This window comes from Cicer arietinum, chromosome 4, assembly GCF_000331145.2.
Source record: "Cicer arietinum cultivar CDC Frontier isolate Library 1 chromosome 4, Cicar.CDCFrontier_v2.0, whole genome shotgun sequence".
In the NCBI taxonomy this organism is placed as follows: domain Eukaryota; kingdom Viridiplantae; phylum Streptophyta; class Magnoliopsida; order Fabales; family Fabaceae; genus Cicer; species Cicer arietinum.
In genome coordinates, this window is record NC_021163.2 from 7,371,646 (window position 1) to 7,392,392 (window position 20,747).

Below are 20,747 nucleotides of genomic sequence, written 5' to 3' on the forward strand. Positions count from 1 at the left end.
AAAGAGTGTGTCACTAGTAGTATTAAGAGGGAAGTGCTAAGCAGAAAAAGGGGAGAAGATTTTTTAGCAAAAGGCTGGGTATGCAGGGGAATAGTCTTCTGTTGGAGCTTTGAGCTCTGGAGATCACTGTTGAAGTACCTTGATTATTGGATAATACAGTTACTTGAGCTCTGGAGATCACTGTTGAAGTCCCTTGATTATTGAATAATACAGTTATTTGTGCTCTTTTTCTTACATTCTCTTCGAATTCTATCTTTGATTTTTTAGTTTTGGTTATTTTGTTCCTTAAAAGTTACTATTTCTGAATAGATGTTATATAATCCATACGTTTCAGGTCATGGGAAACCATGTTGCAATCACTGTGGGTGCATCAAATGGTCATTTTGAGCTCAATGTATTCAAGCCAGTGATTGCCAGTTGTCTCCTTCATGTATGGTTCATATCATTTGTCTTGTTTTGTTATTTCTAATATATAAATCACTGAAACGTGGAACTTCTGGCTAGCTTTTAATTTGGTTCAAATATGTAATACACTAAATTTTTTAACTGGTCCAAACTTGTTGCATAGAAAAAGAAATTGTTGAAGCACCACTTAATGTTGTGCATTGGAGCAAATGTTTCAATCTGTACTTCCTTTCTGTCAGTTTGGCATCAGCTATTTTTCTGATGCAAGTCAGATGGACTTGGACTGGAAAGTTAAACAAACTCTTTGCTATGTTGGAAAAGTAGAAAATGGGAAGGAAAGATACGTATGCTGTATTTTTTTATGCTGCTTATGTGGTCTGTGATGACATGGTAATGTGATATATGGTAATAGCCCAAAAAAGAAGATAAATCCGGGGTGTGTAAACTATAAGGGCACCTGTTGGCTTTTGTATTAATTCCAAATTTATGTAATATATGGAATACCACAAAGATGTACTTAAATACTGATAATATTGATTTTGATATGTAGTCACTGAGACTTCTTGGAGATTCATCTGCTTCCTTTGAAAAGAATTGTGTAAGAGGTATTCAAGCTAATAGAGAGAGAATTTCAAAGTTACTGCATGAGGTGAGTAGATAATTTATTTGAAACAAAGTCACGTACCAAGTTGCTCGAACCCTTAATCTAATGTATGCTGTTGTTACACCTTTCAGTCACTGATGCTGGTCACATCCTTGAACCCAGTAAGTTTCCTCCTGTCTTATCCTGCCACTCCTTAAATCTCACATACGTTTGAAACTGAATTTAATTTGTCTGTTCCAGAAAATTGGTTATGACAAGGCAGCAGCAGTTGCCAAGACAGCCCACAAAGAAGGGACTACACTTAAGGTGATGATACCTTGTTATTCTTATTTTTGTGTTTGTCTTCGGTAACTTGACCTCTCCCTAAAAATATTTAAATGAAAAGGACTTTAATTCTTAACAAAATTTAATTTTAGAAGCATTTACCTCTGCAAGTACCATTTTTACTCTTGGTTTGTGTCATTGACAGTAGTGATGTTTGTGTGGATGAATTTATTCCTATATTAAATAATTTCTAAATGTTGTTTCATCAAAATTTCTGAAGTATTGAAATTGAAATGATTGTATAGGAAGCTGCATTGAAGCTTGGAGTCCTGAGCTCTGAAGAATTCGACAGTCTTGTGGTGCCTGAAAAAATGATTGGCCCATCTGATTGATTATCATATGATGTTTTGTTTTAATGATTATTGGTTCCTCATCAGCTTCGTCTCAGATTTAACATTTTTTAAGCTTATCCATGGAATCAATTGGGGAATGGTAATCCATAAACCTCAATGATTGACTTTCTTAGTCGGCATTCTTGAGGAAAGAGATCCTCCAAATTTTTAGAGAGACAAGAAATAAAGGAATTTTTTTGTTTATTCCGTATAAATTATAGTCTTAAATGCACTTTTAGCCCCTTAAATTTCTTAATGGTGCGAAATAATCGTCACACTAGTAATAATCATCACATGTTGTTGTAATAAAAGGGAAAGGAAGTTTGTAAACAATTGTAATAACAAAAATCATATTCAACATTTGTCTCGTCTTTCTTAAAAATTGTTATTGTTGGCTCAAATGTGTGACAACCACGAAGACAACAATACTAAAAGCAACGATTTTATCTATAAAGAAGAAGGCACTGAAGGTTATTGATGTGGTGGCGAGAATTTTGAACATCACTCTTATGTCGTTCGGTACAAACTTGGTTGGGTCCACATCTCTACTGTCTAGCTTGTTTGGGACACCTATCATTTTGTTTGTGAATTTTCCTCACTCAATCTTCTCTTTCATTTTTTATTAAAATTAACAAATTAATATCTTGCGAAGGAAGCATTTAAATGTACATTCACAATGGAAAGAGAAGGGTTGGAAAAGGAGAAACTATTAGGTGTGAATGCAGTATTGTATGGGGCAATGAAATCATAACAGGGTAAATGTCACAGATGAAAATTGTTCAAAATAAACTACGGAAATCTAAAATCACACAATTGATAAATTTAAGAAACTAAAAACGTATTTAAATCTAAATTATATATTTTTTCTTGGTTGTAGTAAAGAATGAAATTTGATGAAAAAAAAAAACTTATATAATTAAGTGTAGAGAACTTAATTTCTAAAATTCAAGGTAGTTGAGGGAGACAAGAAGTTCATGGTCATAGATAATTACTTTTTACATTTTGTAAAATGTATTTATTTTATATTGATAAGATATTTTTAAAGTAAATTATTGTTATAAAAACAAAATAAAATATTAATTAATAAAGATGAATTTATAAAAATAATATAAATATTTTTGACAATTTATTATTTATAATAATGTATATAAATGTTCAATTCAAAAATCTCTTCTTACTAGGGAATAAAATTGGCGCATATTTTAATAAAACAACCAAAAAAACAACCTCTAAAGTTAATGAAAAGCATCGTTAGGTTTTGATGGCTGTTAAACGCAATTATTTGTGAGCAACTAAATGTGACAGAATTATTTAGTAACGGTTTGGTTGCACATTGTAATCTTGATATGTGTGGCTGCCTAAACGTGATTTGTTTATTTTTTTTATTATGTATGACATTAAGCAAGATAAATCGATTCAAGGCACAAGCTCAATTTTATATGGAAGCTCCTATTTGTAGCTTCTAGGGTGAAATGGAATCAATTTTTATTATTTTTAACAAGGAGATTGATATTTGGCTATATAACTAATATTATGCCTTTGTATTAGACAATTATTTTATACCTTTTCCTTATTTATCTATTTTATATGCATGTGAACACTATGCACATGTTAAATTTATGGAACCTGTTTTCTTGAGCGAAACCATGCTTATGTTCTCTATGTATTATTTGATTGCTTAAATTGTTTTAATTTATTTTTTGTATAAAAATAGTCATTATATATTAAAATTGCAAATAGATCTTCAATATTCCTTTTTGTTAGTAACTTAATTATTTAAATTGTCCAACAAAAACCATATTTGAATCTATTCAACGACTATTAATACCATACACATTTACGAACTAAAAGGACTCACTGTTATTTTAACATCTTTTATTCATATAGATAACACAATTTTATACAATTTTTTAATTTGGATTTAAAATACAGTGAAGGTCGTTAAATTACCCTTGTATTTTTGTTAACATGAGTTTTTCACAAATAGGTCCTAAGTTTAAAATTCTCAATCTAAAAACCAAATTAATAATAAGACATTTAAAACAAATTATTATTCCAACTATCTAAACAGAAATTTAAATTCATCTCACCTTTGACCAAAATTAATTCTATAAAAATCAATTCTCATTATAAATATCAAACATACAATTAATTAGCGGAATGAGTTTTAACTACTGACAGTGATGAAAAGTTCCTTTTAGCTGCTAACAAAATTTCTATTGAAAAAAAAGCTAAGGCTGTTGCATGGCTAAACGGAAAACGAGACAAGGATAGTTGCACAAAATGAAGGTCAACTTGGTTCATAGCGGATAGCAAGAGATTGATGTTAGAATGTAGACCGGAGATGATATAAGTTTTTGTATATATATTCGATTTGAAACTGAGCAAGTTTCCCTCTCAAGTTAAGTTCTCATTTAACCTCAACTGAACGAATCAGGAACTGGACATTTAAGTGCACTTAGTATAAATTTATGGAGAAAATGGCACCTGGTAAGTAAGAATAGAATGGAGAAAACGAACTTCATAACTGGATCATAAAATAACAGTAGTATTTCTTGACAAAATTCATCTCCATACCAAAAATGGAAACAAAAAATAATCCAAATACAAAGGGTACTTATACAACTCAAATAAAACTAACACTCTAAAATGAAATACTCAGACCTCTGAATAAATGATTTACTTCTTGGACTTCTTTGGTGCTCTGCAAAGAAAAACACACATTTAGATAACATATCAGAAATATTAAACCAAAAAAACAACAATGTCTTGTTACTCACTGGGCTGGTTGGGTTGCAGCTACAGCTGGAGCTGGGGCAGGCTTCTCACCGGGACCCTGTACATCATAGAGAGGTAAAATGGTCAATTTCCTTAATGCCAGAGTGTAGAGTTGGGAGATAATTCTAGATGCCATATAACAGCTAAATACAGTGATTAAAAATATAAATACCAATATATATAAGTAATATATAATCAAAATATAATGGAACTCACTTGAGCAAAGCGTTCTTCTCTCCTGGCAAATTTCCTTTCCCTGCTAGCCTTATTCTTTGCCCTCTTGGCTTCAAACTGATCAGATAATGTCTTCTCTCTTGCCTTCTCAGCCTTAGACTTGTGAATACTCTCCATTAGGACTCTCTTGTTCTTGAAGACATTACCCTTAACCTTCATGTACATATCATGGTACATATGTTTGTCAATCTTCTTTGCTTCTCTGTACTTGCGGAGCAACCTCCTAAGGACACGCATCCTCCTCATCCAAAGGATTTTGGTGGGAAGTCTTGCCTCTCTTGTTCCCTTGCGCTTACCTATACATCATTAAGCAACAATTATCATTACTAAATAATGCATTTTCAACTACTGCTAGTACCCATATAATAATTCATGTTGCATATAAGAAGCAACTTGTTATATAAACTAATGTATAACAATTATGCAACTTGTACTAGTCAGCACAATTATTATACTGATATATCCAACAAAGTAGAGTGTCTCCTATACTGAAGTGAACGATAATTACTAGACGACTACACATGAACGACCTTGCAAACTAACAGGGACTGCATGTAACATCAATATTCAATTGACATGAAACTTTTTTGAAGTTGAGAAAAAGTTAAATACCATATCCAGAATGACGTCCCTTCCTCTTGGCCTCCTTCATACGCCTAGCACGAGAGCGGGAGTGAATCTTAGTTGGCTTCCTGATGATAAATCCATCCTTAACCAACTTTCTGATGTTTTGGCCTGTAAAAGAAAACCCACAAAGCTAAAGAACATATTTGTATACTAAATAAATAATATGTACAAATGACATACAGTATGATAGGTTCCTACAACATACTCAGAAAATACTACATATATTTAATAGCACAGTACCTCAAACTGTAAAACAAAAGAGAATTACCTCTATAGTTGGGGGGAAAGGATTTCAATGACAAAGTTAACAAGAAAATGAATAAATTGGGCATTTTGATCAACCTTAAGATCAAATTAGTGTAAATTCAAAACAACAATCGGGTTGAATAACATCCAATTTTTCTCAATTGAAAAAAGCTAATCAAACATCCAAGCTAATAAAGGCAGACAACTAAGTATAAAAGACAAACTATCAATCTATACAAAATAATAAAACCTAGCTTCTAAAATGAAAATATTTTATCTGCTAAATACCAAAGAAGTGAACGCACTGCAAACAATATAGAATTAATTTATGTTTTAATCTAAATGTTGGAATGTTTCAAAGGTTGCTACTCATTCAAACAAAATAAAACATTTCATGACTAAAACAAACCATACAAACATTTTCATAATTATTAAAATACATAAAACAGAATCCATTAAAACAAATCAACATCGTAACCAGAGAGGGGGAAAAAATACATAACAGAGAGAAATACTTACGAGAATTGGCCATGGAAATTTCATTGACCTCATTAGGGTCAAGCCAAACCTTGCCACGACCACACTTGAGGACGCTAGAGGCGAGCCGCTTCTGAAGTTTCAGCGACACCATCGTTACCTCACACAGACACACTCTCTCTCTCTCGGGTTTGATATGCTGGCGGTGGAAGGAGGCTATATATATCTCCTACCTCAGTAACCCTAGGTTTTTACAACTATTTTTTTTTTTGTGCGTGCAGGGCAAGTTCATTTGACTTTTAGCTGGGCTTGTTTTGGTCCAATGGGCCTTTTCATTGAATATTCTTCAATACGAGTTTTATATTTTAAATATTTGAGAAATTGGATTTCATAAACCATATTTAACAATTTCTGCATTAATTTTAAAAAATATCGTTGTAGAAACTTTCTCCGTGTTTTTCACATACCATGCAAAAAAAACTTTCTCATAATGAAATTTTTGGTGGTATGTTAATTTCTAAATCAATTTTTTGGAAAATAAAATTTCATACCGAAAATTTTGTATTTATATGGAGTACAAAATTTTCAAAAATTATAGTGGCAAAATTGGATTTTTCAATGATTATGAGGTAGGAGTCAAAGTATGGAAGTATAAAATTCAATTTAAAAAAAAAATTACACTGTCCGTACACGTAATCCTATATATAAGAGTGTTTGTGAATACAGATAAATTTGTGAATTTAGTTATACTCAATTTTTTTGTGGACATATAATTTAATAGATTACTTGATGTTTTCACTCTCGTGTCTCGAAGGAAATACATCCAAAATTATGTGATGCATTTAAGGAAAATCATGTGATACATTAAAGGAATTCAAATTAGTGAAGTTATTTTGTACGAAACAAATTTTTAAAGAAAACAAAAATTATATAATTTATTAGTTTATTAGAAGTTGGTTAAGAAGTCATTTCCATATCTCTCAAAAACATAGGAAGATGAGTGGAAAAAAATTATTTTTATAACTTGTATGTTTTCGCTATTTGTATTTTTTTACCATACTTCATTTTACATAATAAAATAATATTGAATAATTGATACTATATTAAACACATTAGATATTATCTAATATAATTTTGATTCTATTTTGAGTTTTGTAAATTTAAAGCTTAGTAGACTTTTCGCATGAAGTATAATTAAATGATTTCACGAGCGGGTGATAGTACTAGTCATTTACCATTTAAGTATGCCTACTTTTTACTATATATATAAATATGGTGGAGCAATGACAACCACCACAAGAAACAGTTGTTTTGTGTATGGCATTAAAGATTGGTGAAGAATACAATAGACTCATTGTTGAATTGGTTCTTTATATTTCGTTGTATTTCTTTTTTTCAGTTTTGTGTTTTTTGTAAAGTAATTCTATATACGAATTAATATTTATTTATTTCATTATTATGTATTAAACTTTGGCATGAAAGAATGGGGATATTCTACTATATATAAGTTGAAAAAGTATTATTTTGTGATCGAGTTTTTCTTTTCTTGATCATATCCATACTCAACTATAATCATCGGCAAAAAATAATTTTCATTTACAACGTTTAAAGGTCACAAATTATAATTCTCTCACATGATTATTATTATTGAATAAATATATTATAGTATTAAATTTTATATACAAATTTCTATGTACTTTTAGTTGATCAGATTGCAACTTTTATTTAGATGGCCTTCATTTGAACATCTGTCAACTAATTTTAAATCAGAATCATAATTTTTTAAACCAACATTGAATTTAAAAATTGTTAATTTAGTCCTTAAATTACCACATTTTCTTTAATTTACTCTCTAAAATATATAAATATAACAAATAGTCTTTAAAGTATATTAATTCTGTTAATTTAGTATCTTTGAAAATATATAAATATTTTAGTATTGACTATGTTCCAGACAATTATTTATATATGTTAATTATAATATAAAATATTTTAATTTAAAATAAAAGAAAAAGTGACTAGAATTTGAATATTATAATGCAAAATAATGTATATATAATTATTACATATAATACAAATTATATATGTTTAAAAAAATAGAGAAGTATTGTTTCTTTTCGTCGCAGTTTTAAAATTAAAATAATATTTCATTTTTATTTATATTATTTACTTTTATTGCTTCTTTGTTTTTACCCTCACAATAACATGTACAATTCAAACCCAAATTTAAAGTGGTAAAAAAAATTCAAAATATTTAAATCCTCTAATGAGATTTTTATTCAATTTTATTGTATATAATTTTCGATAATAAAACAAAATAGACAAATATGAGAGGTTAGATGAACATCAACTTCTTTATATTATATTATATTGTATTATATTATAGCTCTTTTAAGATAAATTATTTTTTGCACCAACCATATTATTTTTTTTATGGGCTTTTAAAGGACTTGGTGGCCTCATTTTTTTTGTCACTCAATAACACTTTAGTTCATTCTTATATAAAAAAAATTGTTTAGTTATGAAAAATAATAATATTTTTTATAAATAAATTATTTGAGAAAATAATTTTTTAGAAAATTCGTCCCAAAAAACAAATTTGTGAAAAAGCAATTTAGACCTGTGGGTCAATTTTAGAATTGGGGGATCAAATGAATGGGCTACATTTTGCTTTGGAGTTTTTTAAGGTCCTAACATGTGGCCTAAGGCGTAGATGTTAAGGCCTCGTAAAATCGACAGTTTAACTACAAACATTAGAAGATTAAAAGCAAACAAGACACAAACAAGGGTTCCAAATATAAATTTAAAGAGAGTCACATATTTACATAAGAAATTTTTTAATATATTCCCCTATATTTAGATCTATACTTCCACAACTTTTTAAAAATATCAAATATACTCTTGATTTTGTTTTACTGTTTTATCAACTGTTAAATAATTCAAATTTTTCGATACATAAAAGATTTCCAATACAAAAGATTAAAAAGATGTTTATCGAATTTTTTTTTTAAATTTTTCGGTACCGAAGGTTAAAAAGGTGTCTACTAGTTAAAATTTTCCAAGGTTAAAAAAGTATCTACCGAAAATCTTTTTTAAAATTTTCCGATACAGAAAGTTAAAAAGTTGTGTGTCAATAAACTCATGTATCTGTAAAACTAGTGCAAAAAATTTAATGTACACATCTTTAAAAAAAACGAGTTGAAAAAATAAATTAAAAAGAACTTCTGAAAAACTTGTGGGTTAAAGTTTTCCGATGCTTCTGGAAAACTTCAAAAAATATTTTCAAAAATGGTCTTCAATACCGAAAAACTTTTTTTAAGTTTTCAAGAGTGTACCTTGTGTACTAGAAAACTTGAAAAAAAACTTCTAAAAAAAATGAAATTATTTTTACTCACTTATGCATTGGCAAAATTAAATAGTGAAATGGTGAAAATCTATAACTTTTAATATATATGTATATGGAGACATTTATGTCTTTTTCTTTAGTTTATTGAGGTACAAAGATAATTTAGGGATACATGATAAAAAATTCTTACACAAGCCTCGAAGGTAGAGTGCCCCAAATATAAAATTGGCCGATAGACTCAAACTTGTTTGTTAAATTTAATTTTTGATATTTTTTATTTTATTTTATAGAGAATGAGTTTTCGATTTTTATAATAAAAAAACTTTAAACCGTCTAATTTTGATTTGACAATTAATTATTTTGTGTACTTGTAATTACATGAGTGTTGCGTCGATATAGTGATGATATTATAGACCTACAAAATTCTAATATTTTAAAATCAGAGACATATCATGTATGAAATATGTATCTAATATCGATATATACTATAAATATCGTGGATATGTATCATAGAAGTATCAAAATTATTAACTTTATTTTTTTAAAAATATTTTATCTAATATTTATGAGGTACAATAAATTCTTTTAGGACATCACTGTCTCACAGAAGATGCACATTATCTATTTCAAAATGGTGTTAAAATTATTGAATTATAAAAATTATCTCTTGATGAACTAGATTTAAAAATTATGGTTCTTTTTGTAGATGATGGTACAAGAGACAATGAAAAATATTTTTAAATTATTGGTTATTGCATAAAATCGATAATTATTTTAATGATAATTTTGTTGATATATTAATGTGCAAGTTAAAATACATTGTGAAAATAGTTATTATTATAGTTATATTCTAACGAAAAATATCAATATTTTTTAATAACAATTTTGTTTAGCGTGTTTGAGGTATTCTAAATTTTCGCATATTCATATCACACTCATATGCGTATTTGGACTTCATATAAATCACAATATACATAACTTTTATGTAATTTAATTTTTTATACTTCTTTTATCTTACAATATTAATAAAAATTAATTTAATAATATTAATATATATTGTTATAATTTAAATCAAACAAATTAACTTTGTCAAACACATTTTTGTTTATATTTTAAAATAAATTAAAACCAATAAAAAAATATGAAGTATTTCGTTGTCCAATCTCTTTTAATAAAATTATTATTTTATATATTATTCCGATCTATATATACACATAGGTTAAAGTGTTACGGACAATTTAATGTTGAGTAGATGTAACACTAAAATATCATCACAATGATTATTTAATGACACTAAATTTTTTAAAAATAAAATGAATCAAATTCAATTATAAAATAATTACAAAAGACATTTCATTAAAATTTAAGTTGGCAATTACATCATTCGTGTTAGGCATGGGTTCCAAAAACCACTATATTTCTATCAAAATTCTCTTTTTATATATATCGGATCATATCTAGAGTTGTAAAAAAATATAGTTAATTGAATCAAATTAATAAATTAGATTGCATTGCATTACAATAAACAAAATTATTTAAATGGTTTATAAATTGCACCACATATTTAAAACAATTCGATTAATTAAACTTATTTTAAAAATCAGTTTAAAAATTTTCAATTTTTTTTAATCTCAATTTAATATTTTTTTTTCTTACAAAATTTTCAAAATATATTTTTCTTGAAAAAAGATATAGGAAATATTAAAACTTTCTTTTAAAAAAAAGAATTAAATCATTTTTTTCTTGCAAAATTTTTGAATTTATCAATTTTTTTTTATATTTATTTTTCTCGAACAAAAATTGATACTTTTTTATCAAAAGAATTTCATGATTCTTTTTTCAAATAACTATTTTGAAATTGAATTTAACTAAAAATTTATTTAAAATATTAAACTAGTTTATATTTATAAACCAGTTTTAAACTAGTTCAGAACTGCACTGAACTTGATTTAAAAATAATTTTTAATAACTGAACCAAATTATTAATACGGTCCAATGCAGTTCAGTTTTACACCATGAACACCCCTAACCATAGCTGGTTAGACGTTTTTTTAGTTGAATTCATTTTTTTTAATAAAGACATAATAATGTAAATCAAGAACTATGGGCTATTTAAACAAATTGGACTAAATATTGTAATTTTTTTTAAAAAGAATATTATATATATTATTAACTTTTATTAATATTAAATGAAATAAAAGGAATAAATTTTACAGAATATTAATGTCAAACTATTTTATACAATCAATTTATATTTATTAAATTCCATAATAACATTAATATAAAAATATTTTTAATTATATTTAAATAATCATTTTTCTATCGTGTGCAAGACCCATGCTCATCTACACTAGTTTAAACTAAATTTATGTAAAGTTTATTTAATTTTTTATTTATATTTAAAGTCGAAGAGAGTATTTACACCGTTATATTGAATAAAGTGTTGATTATTTATGTATTGTGTTCTTGCTATAATAAAAAGAGATATGTTGAAATAAAATAAAGTGTTGAACCGGGAATTTCAAAATTTAGGATACTCAAATATTATTGTTGTTATGTCATTTGACTTAGCGCGTTCCGATCGTAAACATTTCAATACATGTAGAACCATTTTGCCTATGTAATAAAAAACAGTATGCAGTAACGAGAGTTAAGTAAAGTTCTATAAGTATGATCAGTTGATAGTTGCAGAAACATTAATATTCAAAGTATCATGTTGAAACTCATAAATCTTCACTTTTGTTTATTTAATGCGTGTAAGTTTAGTCATCAGACTAGTTAAAAAAAAGTAGAATAGTTTGACATGTCAATAATTTTTTTACTTAATTAATTATAATATATTATTTTAGATATTTTTATATAAATCCATCAACTAATCTAATAGTTCGGTTCAAAATAAGTGTCATTATAAAAAGAAAAAAAAATATTTGAATTTTATTGTCCAATACCTGCAAAAATCTTCGTTTCATTTAAAAAATATATCAATAAATAATAAAAATGATTTGATAAAATAATTATTGTTGTTTATTTATTTATTTATTTATTTATTATTGTATTTTTAATATGTGTATAAAATCTCAAACAATACTTTAAAATAGATGGAGTATTCGAGTACTAATAATTCTACATGTTTATTTGTTGTATTATTGACAAACAAACACACTATTGAGTTCCAACATGTTGCTGCTCGTCGTATGCCTTACTCCCAACACGCGCTAATATTGGGTATTTGGCTGTAACCATACATGTGGAGTTTTCAAAAGTCTATTTATTTATTTTTGTTAAAAAAAGAAAAAGTGAGTTACTCATCTCATATCGTTCATTCCAATCAATTTTAGATGAGTTGGTGACTAGAAGAGAACAAGGTGGACACGTTAACTCATTTTGGCACCCTAATAATAACGGTAGTAGTTGTGGCACTACACCCCATCCCAAAGTTTTCTGATTGTCTGGCTTTTGTTTTGTTTTGTTTTTATTATTTTTTTTATTTTGTTCCTGAAAGAGAAATGTGTTTGAAACCAACAGCTTTAGAACACAAAACTAGCTGCGCCATTGGATTCCTACACTTTACGCCTTTTTTCCATTACATTACCAGAATATACCACTTTTTCGTCACATCACCTTTTTGTACTAGATCATTCAAAAAATCAAAGTATAATAGACTCCAAATATATTAAGGTATATTAGGCTATCCATTTTATACACAACATACCATTAAAAAATTTCCGTAAAAAATAAAATAAAATATTTATAAAATATTATTTTCCCTTACATTAAAACACATTATTTGATCTTCACCATTGATTTGTGATTTTTAACAACATTTTTACTAAATTATTACCAAACATTTATATTTATGGATACAAGATTGGAAGACAAAAATTAGCAATAGTTATAATATAGTAAAACCCGAATTCATTTTAAATTCTCTTTAAAACACATATCTTATTAAGGTAGGTTGAAGAAAAAATTGTATATTATATATTTTCAACGCTACAGAATTATCAATTGGATAATTTTTTTTGTATATTTTAATAAATTATATTATTATTAGTTTTTATTTTTATTTGATATTTTTTTATTAAAATAAAATAAATACATATAGTATGAAATATGTTATTATTTCATAATAACTAAGTCATCTGATTTTTTACATATATTAAAAAAAATTGTATAAATAAAAAAAATATTAACTTTATTAAAGTATTCTTGTTAGATGTTAATGTATTGTCAATGCTATAAAAATATAAAAAAAATATTACTTTAAAAATAATATTTATTAATTAAATAATATAATTGAAAAATAATATATTAAAAATTAAAAAAAATTGCTTATTTTGAGACAATTGAGGAAGTAATGGCTTTTGCAAATCCATCATCCTACTAGTCCCATAAAGGGTAGATTGCTATGTCAAAAAGAGGTATATTGGTATTTTTTTAATTATTTATAAATAAAAAAATCCCCTTGTGATGACACTTAAGAAAATCTTATTTATCTAATAAAAAAAATAGTTGACGCATTGTCAGATATAGATTAATTTTACACCACTAAAAACTCTTATTAACGAATCATGCAAAACAAAATTGATTTAATTAAAAAATAAAACTTATTCATTTACTATTAACATTTGTGGGAGTAAAAAAAGACATTTGCCACAATCGGGTAGTATAAACATAAACATTTGCATCAACTGTATAGTAAGTAGAATTTCGTCACGTTGAAACACTAGACGGTTTTAAATTAGATTAAAAAAGTATTCCCGTTTAAATATTAATATCTGATTTAATCGCATCCAAGGACGGAACCACATAGGGGCTAGTATGGGGCTACGGGCTAAGGCAACTCCCTGCTATAAATTTTGTAGACGTATATCATATATAATATAATATTGATATGCAGTAAATAAAAGTTATTTAGTTACTACTACTTTATAGACGTGGTTTTGAAAAGCACATACTCAAATATATATATTAATAATATATTATGAGGTGGTTTTGAGAAGCACATATTCAATATATATATTTTAATAAAGTCAAATAAATTTTTAATATATTATTTTTATTTTTAATTTCTATAAGATATTTTTTAATCTTTAAGTCTCAACTTTTTTTTTTTTTTAATCAATTGATATGTTTTTTTAAAATATTTGAAATTTTATTTTTGTCATGTTTAGAATATTTTAAACATTTTTCTTACAAATATTTTAAAAAATTAACAAAAAAAAAGTAAAATTTTAAGTTTAAAGAAATTAAAAATTTATATTTAATTCATTAAAAAATTGTAATATTTTATGAGAGAAATTCTCACGATATAATAAAGATATTTGCAACAATCATCCAAAAACCTGCAAGTACATAAGTTTGACTTCAAAAGAGATAAAAGGTAAATCATTTTTTATTATAAAGATTGTGAATAATAGGCTGAAAAAGAAGATGATTTTCTAGTTCATAGTTTGATTCTTTACATTGTGATAAGGATTGTTTAAAAGTTTGAAATAAATGACGTAGATGACTAGTATATATTTAACTATTTTATATTGAATGTATTCAACTAATAGAAAAATGATTATTAAACTTTCTGCCCCCGGTTTCATAAATTCCTAGGTCCGTCCCAAATACATGCTCAAACTAGGGACGGAGACGACATACCACGATTAACAAGTGGAATCAAATGAAATATACAAAAATCAAATCATAATTAAAATAACCTAAACAAAATTTGTAATCGGAATTGAAACATTGTTAATTTCATATTGGTTAAACGCCAAAAGAAATACAATTGAACAAAACTTGAAATCAAACTCTAAAAGACAAAAACAAAAATAAACTAAGAGAAACGAAATTCATACACAAATTCTTACCAAGTACCCAAATTTACAATTTCATCCATCCTAAGGCAAAAACAGAGAGAGATAAACCAAATCATTAGAAATGAAAAATTATGTGTTCACAGAAGAAGCTTTGAAAACCAGTTATATATCATTATCAATCGAAGCTCCATAAATCACCAACCACACTTTCTTGAACAATGTTTGGCGACGGCATAAATTGTCCACCATAGTACGGAATCTGATAAAACTTCATATAATCCTCGTACGCCATCAATTCATCCGACAGCTCCTGAACCTCGCTCTTTGCTGCTTCTTGCTCTTGTTGTTCTATCTCTCTTTCTTTCTCTTTCTCTTTCTCTTTCTCATTCTCATTAACAACACCAACAAAATAACCGTTTTCATTCTGATTAAACTCCATTGTCGAGTAGCCATTACCAACCTCTGAAGTTTCATCATTACCAGATATGATAAACGAATCAGTGTTGATAGCACCCACTTGAGAATGAACTGTGTCAGTTTGGTTCAGATCATAACCAAACTCCAAGTTCAGATTTTTTGGGTATTGTTGTTGCTGATAGAGGGGAATGATTGGGGGTTTAATCGGTGGATTGTTGTAACGACGAACTTTAATGGAAGAAGAATAATCATCATCGTCATTGGGGAAATTGACTTTGGCTTTTTTGCCACGGATTTTTCGTGCTTCTCGATCATAGGCTCTAGCAGCTTCTTCAGCAGTGTTGAATGTACCAAGCCAAACACGAACCCCTTTTCTCGGATCGCGTATTTCTGCAGCCCATTTTCCCCATGGACGTTGTCGGATTCCTCTGTAGAGGTTTTTCCTCTGTTTTTTCACCGGTTTCTCTACTTGCTCACTAACTGTTTGATGAAAAACTCCATTCAGAAAAATCTTAAACATATCAAATAAATAAATGAGAAAACGAAAGAAAATGATATTTCAGTTAAGAAGAGTGACTAACCTGTGGGAGTGTAGGATCTTTTGAGAGTGGGTGGTGGTGGTGGTGTTTGTTGATCACCACCTGTTTGAGAAAAATCGAAATCTGAGTCTTTCTGTTGACCGAAGGAGGAAGGCCAGAGTTCAGAGGCCGTGAGACGGCGGCCTCCACGGCGAGGTATGAAGTCAGCGATGATAGCACCGCCACACATATTATGTTACGAGGATGATTATTGATTAGCGTGTGGTAAACAAAGGTTTGGGGGTTGGATATTGGTGTTGTGAGAAGGCGCAATGAATATGAGTTTGTTACTATTGAGGAAGTAGAATTTGTTGTGTTGTGTTGTGAAGTGTGAGTATGACAAGATGTGGATAGATTTGGAGGGTATATGTAGCTGGAAAAATATGCGAAGAAGAGTGCATTACAGATGTGACATGAAACTTCCTAGGCCGCCAAAATTCGTATTGTCTTTTACTTTTGCCTTCCTCGCTTCTGCTTACATTGGAACAACAACATTTAAATATTATTAAATTATCAACTATACTTTTGAAAAATATAATCTAACTTTTTTATCATTTATAATTTTTAAAGTTCAAATAATTATCAAATTCACGTTGATTCCATAATTTGAGTTTTGAGAATATATTTCTTTTATTTTTATTAAAATGATATTAATCAAGGTATTATTTCATAAAAGTTTTATAACTTACAAAAGTATGAATGAACTAATATATGATCAATAAAGTAATTTAATAATGAGACTTAAGGATACTTATAGAAGGTAGAAAGCAAACACAAATGTGCATATAATTCATATGTTCGTAATACTTCTTATTTGATCTAGACTATAAGGATACTTATATAATACTTAATCCGTCCATTTGATTTAGACTAAATCACTTCTTTTAACAATGTTACATGTTCTAAACTTTTAAATCTTAATTGATTAGAGTTTGATGCTGATAACGTATTATAAAATAAACTAAAAAACAAGATGATATATAAATAGAAACTGAAAATATATTTTATTATTCTCTTCCAGTATCCATTTTACAATATAGGAGTCCTATTCATCATAAATAAGTTTTATAACTCATAAAACTTGATAATGTAACATAATGATTATTAAAAGCATTTAATCTTACTATTTACTGACTTCTTATTAAATGTAGAAGCAAATGGACATCTACTCACGATAATTAATATTCATTTATTATTATCTTTATATTAAGTCAATACTATTAAATCTTTTGAAAAATAAAAAGTTAAACATATTTATATATAAAATATCGGTTTAAAAATAAAAAATGTTCATATCAATACACTATTTATTAAATATTATTATTGCTGTGAAAAATCACTATTTATTTTTATTAGTATATGTAAAATTTTATGGGACTATTTTCCTTAATATCCCTTTAAGAAAAACAAATTTCAAAATATCTTATTAAAAATAAAAATACCAAATTCTCCTAGTTTTTAGACTTTTACTAGGTCAAAATGCGACCAAAGTAAGCACACAAATTTAGATGATAGTAATTGATCGATTCTTTCCGACAAAAGCAAAGAACTTTGAATTTTTTAAAACTAAACCAAATGAAATATAGCTACACATGGGAATTTTAATACTTAATTTTATTGTATTAATATAACGTTTGTTACTTTGTAATATCATTAGGGAGATTATGATGATTGTCTCAAATGCACTTAGTAAAATGCTAAAATTGAAAATTTAATTCTGGGAGTGATATATATTTATTTTTTTTTTAAATTTTAATTTTAATAATTTTTATACAATTTTTTTAGTTTCTCAACAAAAATTTTGAGCTACTTCTTAGCATCCATTTTATTATTAATATTAATGATAGTATGTTATATGAGTTTATGAGAGTAGGTTGATGAATTCGCAAGTGGCCTTATATTCAAAAAGCCTTTAGGCAAAATGCTCAGTCAAGTATCTTGAATCTAATGATGATATTTTTAAATATTTTTTAATTAATTTTGAATTTAATATTTCAATATATATTTTTTTCAAATGTTAAAGACACATATTAAATAATAAAAATTAGAAACCTTTATCTTGAAAATTCTGCATTCAAGTAGGAATAGCAAAATGGATCAACCTCTTCCATTTTAATATGTTCGATTATTAACATGTTTAAAAACGGACATACAAATTAGAGTTGTAACATTGAAAATATCATGCGGCTTGTTTTTACGCCAAGCTGATAAATTGACCTGTCTAGTTTCGACTATGTTCTATTATTAACTTGTCTAAAAGAATTAGAATGAGGTAGTTCAATTAGAGGTATAAAGTTAAAAATCTCAAGTCGTTCCTTTTTATGGAGGGTCGACGAGTTGATCTGTCAATTTATTTTTATTTAATATATTTAGCTAAAATAATGAGAGAAAAAAAACAATTTTAAAATTGTAAAAATGAATAAATACAAAAACAATTATAGAAAATTAAAACATATAACCATTGAGTTCACTAAAAATATGAAAATTATCATTCAAACATCCATATTTTATCTTGTAAAAACCTATAAATAGTCAACATGACATAAAAAAAAATTTCATGAATTTATCTATTGATAAATTATTAGAAAGAGAAGTTTAAAGCATGAAGTTAAAACGATGAATTTAAATGATTTTTACTTTTACTCCATATTTTATGGAGGAGAAAATTAGTAAAATTAATGTGAGTTGTATGTAAAAAAAGTTTTGTATTTATTTTAGTACGACCACTCAAACAGGATACTCCTTGTAAGGATATTCATTTATATGTATAAGTTGACATCTCTATAACGACAATATCATTTAAAACTTAATCTTCATTACATAAATTATGCCTCATCTCATTTATTTATATTCTGCATGGAAAGAGTATATTAATTAGAGATATTTTGATAATATCATCGTTAAATATAGGGATAATATTTACATTTGTTTATATACAAAATTGTCAAATTTAATATTTTTATTTATTTTAAATTTGATAAGAGAAATATTTGTTTGTGTTTATTAGGAGAAAACAATTCAATGAAATGGTCATGTACAATTCTTAAAAGTCACAAAAAACAATAAACACACATGTCACAAACAAGATACACTTATTGAATGACAATATTAGAAGTTTATTATAAAAATAAATAATTTATCAAAGTTTAGTATATAATTTATCTATCAGTTGTGAAATATTATCACCAGAAGTAGTAGTATATTAATAAGAACACATGACCGGTCCCAAAAAAGTATATAATTAAAGCCTTTTGACATTGATCGTCAAAGTGACAAAGTCTTTATTTTTATTTATTAGTATATACTTTGAATGTCAAAGTTGCGGGTGAATGCACAGTGACGTCTACACTAAGACGCATTTTTACAATTCGATCGGTAAATAAATATACATTATCCTTACAGTTTTGTTTCAAAAGAAAATATATATGGAGCTTGATGACCTCGTAGGATTTCAACCAAAAATAGGAACTTTATGATTTATGAAGATGGCACCCCAAGAAGACATGGAGTGATGGAGTATAAATGATTCAAGAATAAAATAAAAAACTGAGATAAAAAAAATACAAATTAACAAGCAGTAAATTTAATATTAAATGGTTGGACATAACCAGTTTCAACAACAATACTGCATACGATCGTGAGTAAAAAAAATAAAAAGAAATCATGCAATCCTAAGAGTGCAGATATGTTTGGGTTTCTGTGGAGTACAAGTGATACATAAGCCCAACCCACATTATTCATAAACAAACGAATTTATGAAGAGGTTTGTACCGTGCACCCCCCACTTTGACCTCTCACCCCCATTTATATGGAAAATACCATATTGTCCTTAGTTTCATATATGAAAACTCCAAAAAAAATTTACTTTTCTTTTTTCATCCACTTCATTCGAAACTTTTAATTATTCGAATCTGACCCTACCAAACCTTCGAAATATTGAAACATTCGAAATACAAAAGTAAGTAAAAATTCGAAACTTCCAAATATTCGAAACAAGATTTTACCAGAAATTCGAAAGTTTCTATGATGATGAAACTTTCAAAGTTCATTTTTCCCATAAATAATAAAACTTTCGAAACTTTCATTGAATACGAAACTTTCGAAATGCAGAAAGTTTCTAAATGCAAAACTTTCGAACATATTGAAACTTTCGAAAATTCAACTTTCGGAAGTTTGAAATTCAATGAAAGTTTCGAATTTTGAAAAATTAGTAATAAATTTAATTAATAAAAAATTTAATTAGTAATAAATTTCAAAATTAGTAATAAATTGCTATTCCTAATTTAAAAAATTAGTAATAAATTTAATTAATAATTAAAAAATTTGAAAAATTCGAAAGTTTTGAAGTTTTTGAAACTTTCGAAGAATATGTGTTTCGAAAGTTTCAGATTTATCGAAACTTTCGAAATATTCTGAAATTTGTGTTTCGGAACTTTCAAATTCATCAATAGTTCCAAAAGTTAAAGCTTCGAAAGTTTCACATTCTTTCAAACTTTCAAAGGTTTCTGAAAAAGTTCATTTCGAAACTTTCAGATTTATCGAATGTTTCGAAATTTGTATTTAATTCTG

General features: G+C 27.0%; 3 protein-coding genes across 3 annotated transcripts in view; 1 reads left to right on the forward strand and 2 right to left on the reverse strand.

The window, feature by feature from the left end:
* LOC101512712 (fumarate hydratase 1, mitochondrial) overlaps positions 1 to 1,869 on the forward strand; it is an 8,087-nt gene extending 6,218 nt beyond the window's left edge. The window contains exons 13-17 of the mRNA XM_004495875.4: positions 335 to 430; positions 956 to 1,054; positions 1,141 to 1,170; positions 1,250 to 1,315; positions 1,579 to 1,869. Of these exons, the coding sequence (XP_004495932.1) occupies positions 335 to 430; positions 956 to 1,054; positions 1,141 to 1,170; positions 1,250 to 1,315; positions 1,579 to 1,665 (378 nt within the window). The 3' untranslated portion in view covers positions 1,666 to 1,869. The remainder of the gene's footprint in view (positions 1 to 334; positions 431 to 955; positions 1,055 to 1,140; positions 1,171 to 1,249; positions 1,316 to 1,578) is intronic.
* Positions 1,870 to 4,171: 2,302 nt separating this feature from the next.
* Positions 4,172 to 6,235, reverse strand: LOC101513038 (large ribosomal subunit protein eL19z-like). The gene is made up of 5 exons (XM_004495876.4): positions 6,070 to 6,235; positions 5,290 to 5,412; positions 4,660 to 4,973; positions 4,446 to 4,501; positions 4,172 to 4,369 (listed from the first exon to the last, which is right to left on the reverse strand). Exons 1-5 carry the CDS (start codon positions 6,179 to 6,181, stop codon positions 4,345 to 4,347), a joined length of 630 nt encoding a protein of 209 aa, XP_004495933.1. The 5' UTR covers positions 6,182 to 6,235; the 3' UTR covers positions 4,172 to 4,344.
* Positions 6,236 to 15,091: 8,856 nt separating this feature from the next.
* On the reverse strand, positions 15,092 to 16,645 carry LOC101513362 (uncharacterized). Its single transcript, XM_004495877.3, has 2 exons — positions 16,182 to 16,645; positions 15,092 to 16,080 (listed from the first exon to the last, which is right to left on the reverse strand). Exons 1-2 carry the CDS (start codon positions 16,366 to 16,368, stop codon positions 15,359 to 15,361), a joined length of 909 nt encoding a protein of 302 aa, XP_004495934.1. The 5' UTR covers positions 16,369 to 16,645; the 3' UTR covers positions 15,092 to 15,358.
* Between the last annotated feature and the right edge of the window lie 4,102 nt (positions 16,646 to 20,747).

Bases quoted from the DNA above. Each gene is read 5' to 3' on its own strand.
- LOC101513038 (XM_004495876.4), bottom strand. From the start codon at position 6,181: ATGGTGTCGCTGAAACTTCAGAAGCGGCTCGCCTCTAGCGTCCTCAAG. The intron at 5,413-6,069 runs GTAAGTATTTCT...TTTCTTTTACAG, and splicing joins AATTTCCATGGCCAATTCTC to GCCAAAACATCAGAAAGTTG. The intron at 4,974-5,289 runs GTATTTAACTTT...AATGATGTATAG, and splicing joins GGGACGTCATTCTGGATATG to GTAAGCGCAAGGGAACAAGA.
- LOC101513362 (XM_004495877.3), bottom strand. From the start codon at position 16,368: ATGTGTGGCGGTGCTATCATCGCTGACTTCATACCTCGCCGTGGAGGC. The intron at 16,081-16,181 runs GTTAGTCACTCT...TTCATCAAACAG, and splicing joins AAGATCCTACACTCCCACAG to TTAGTGAGCAAGTAGAGAAA.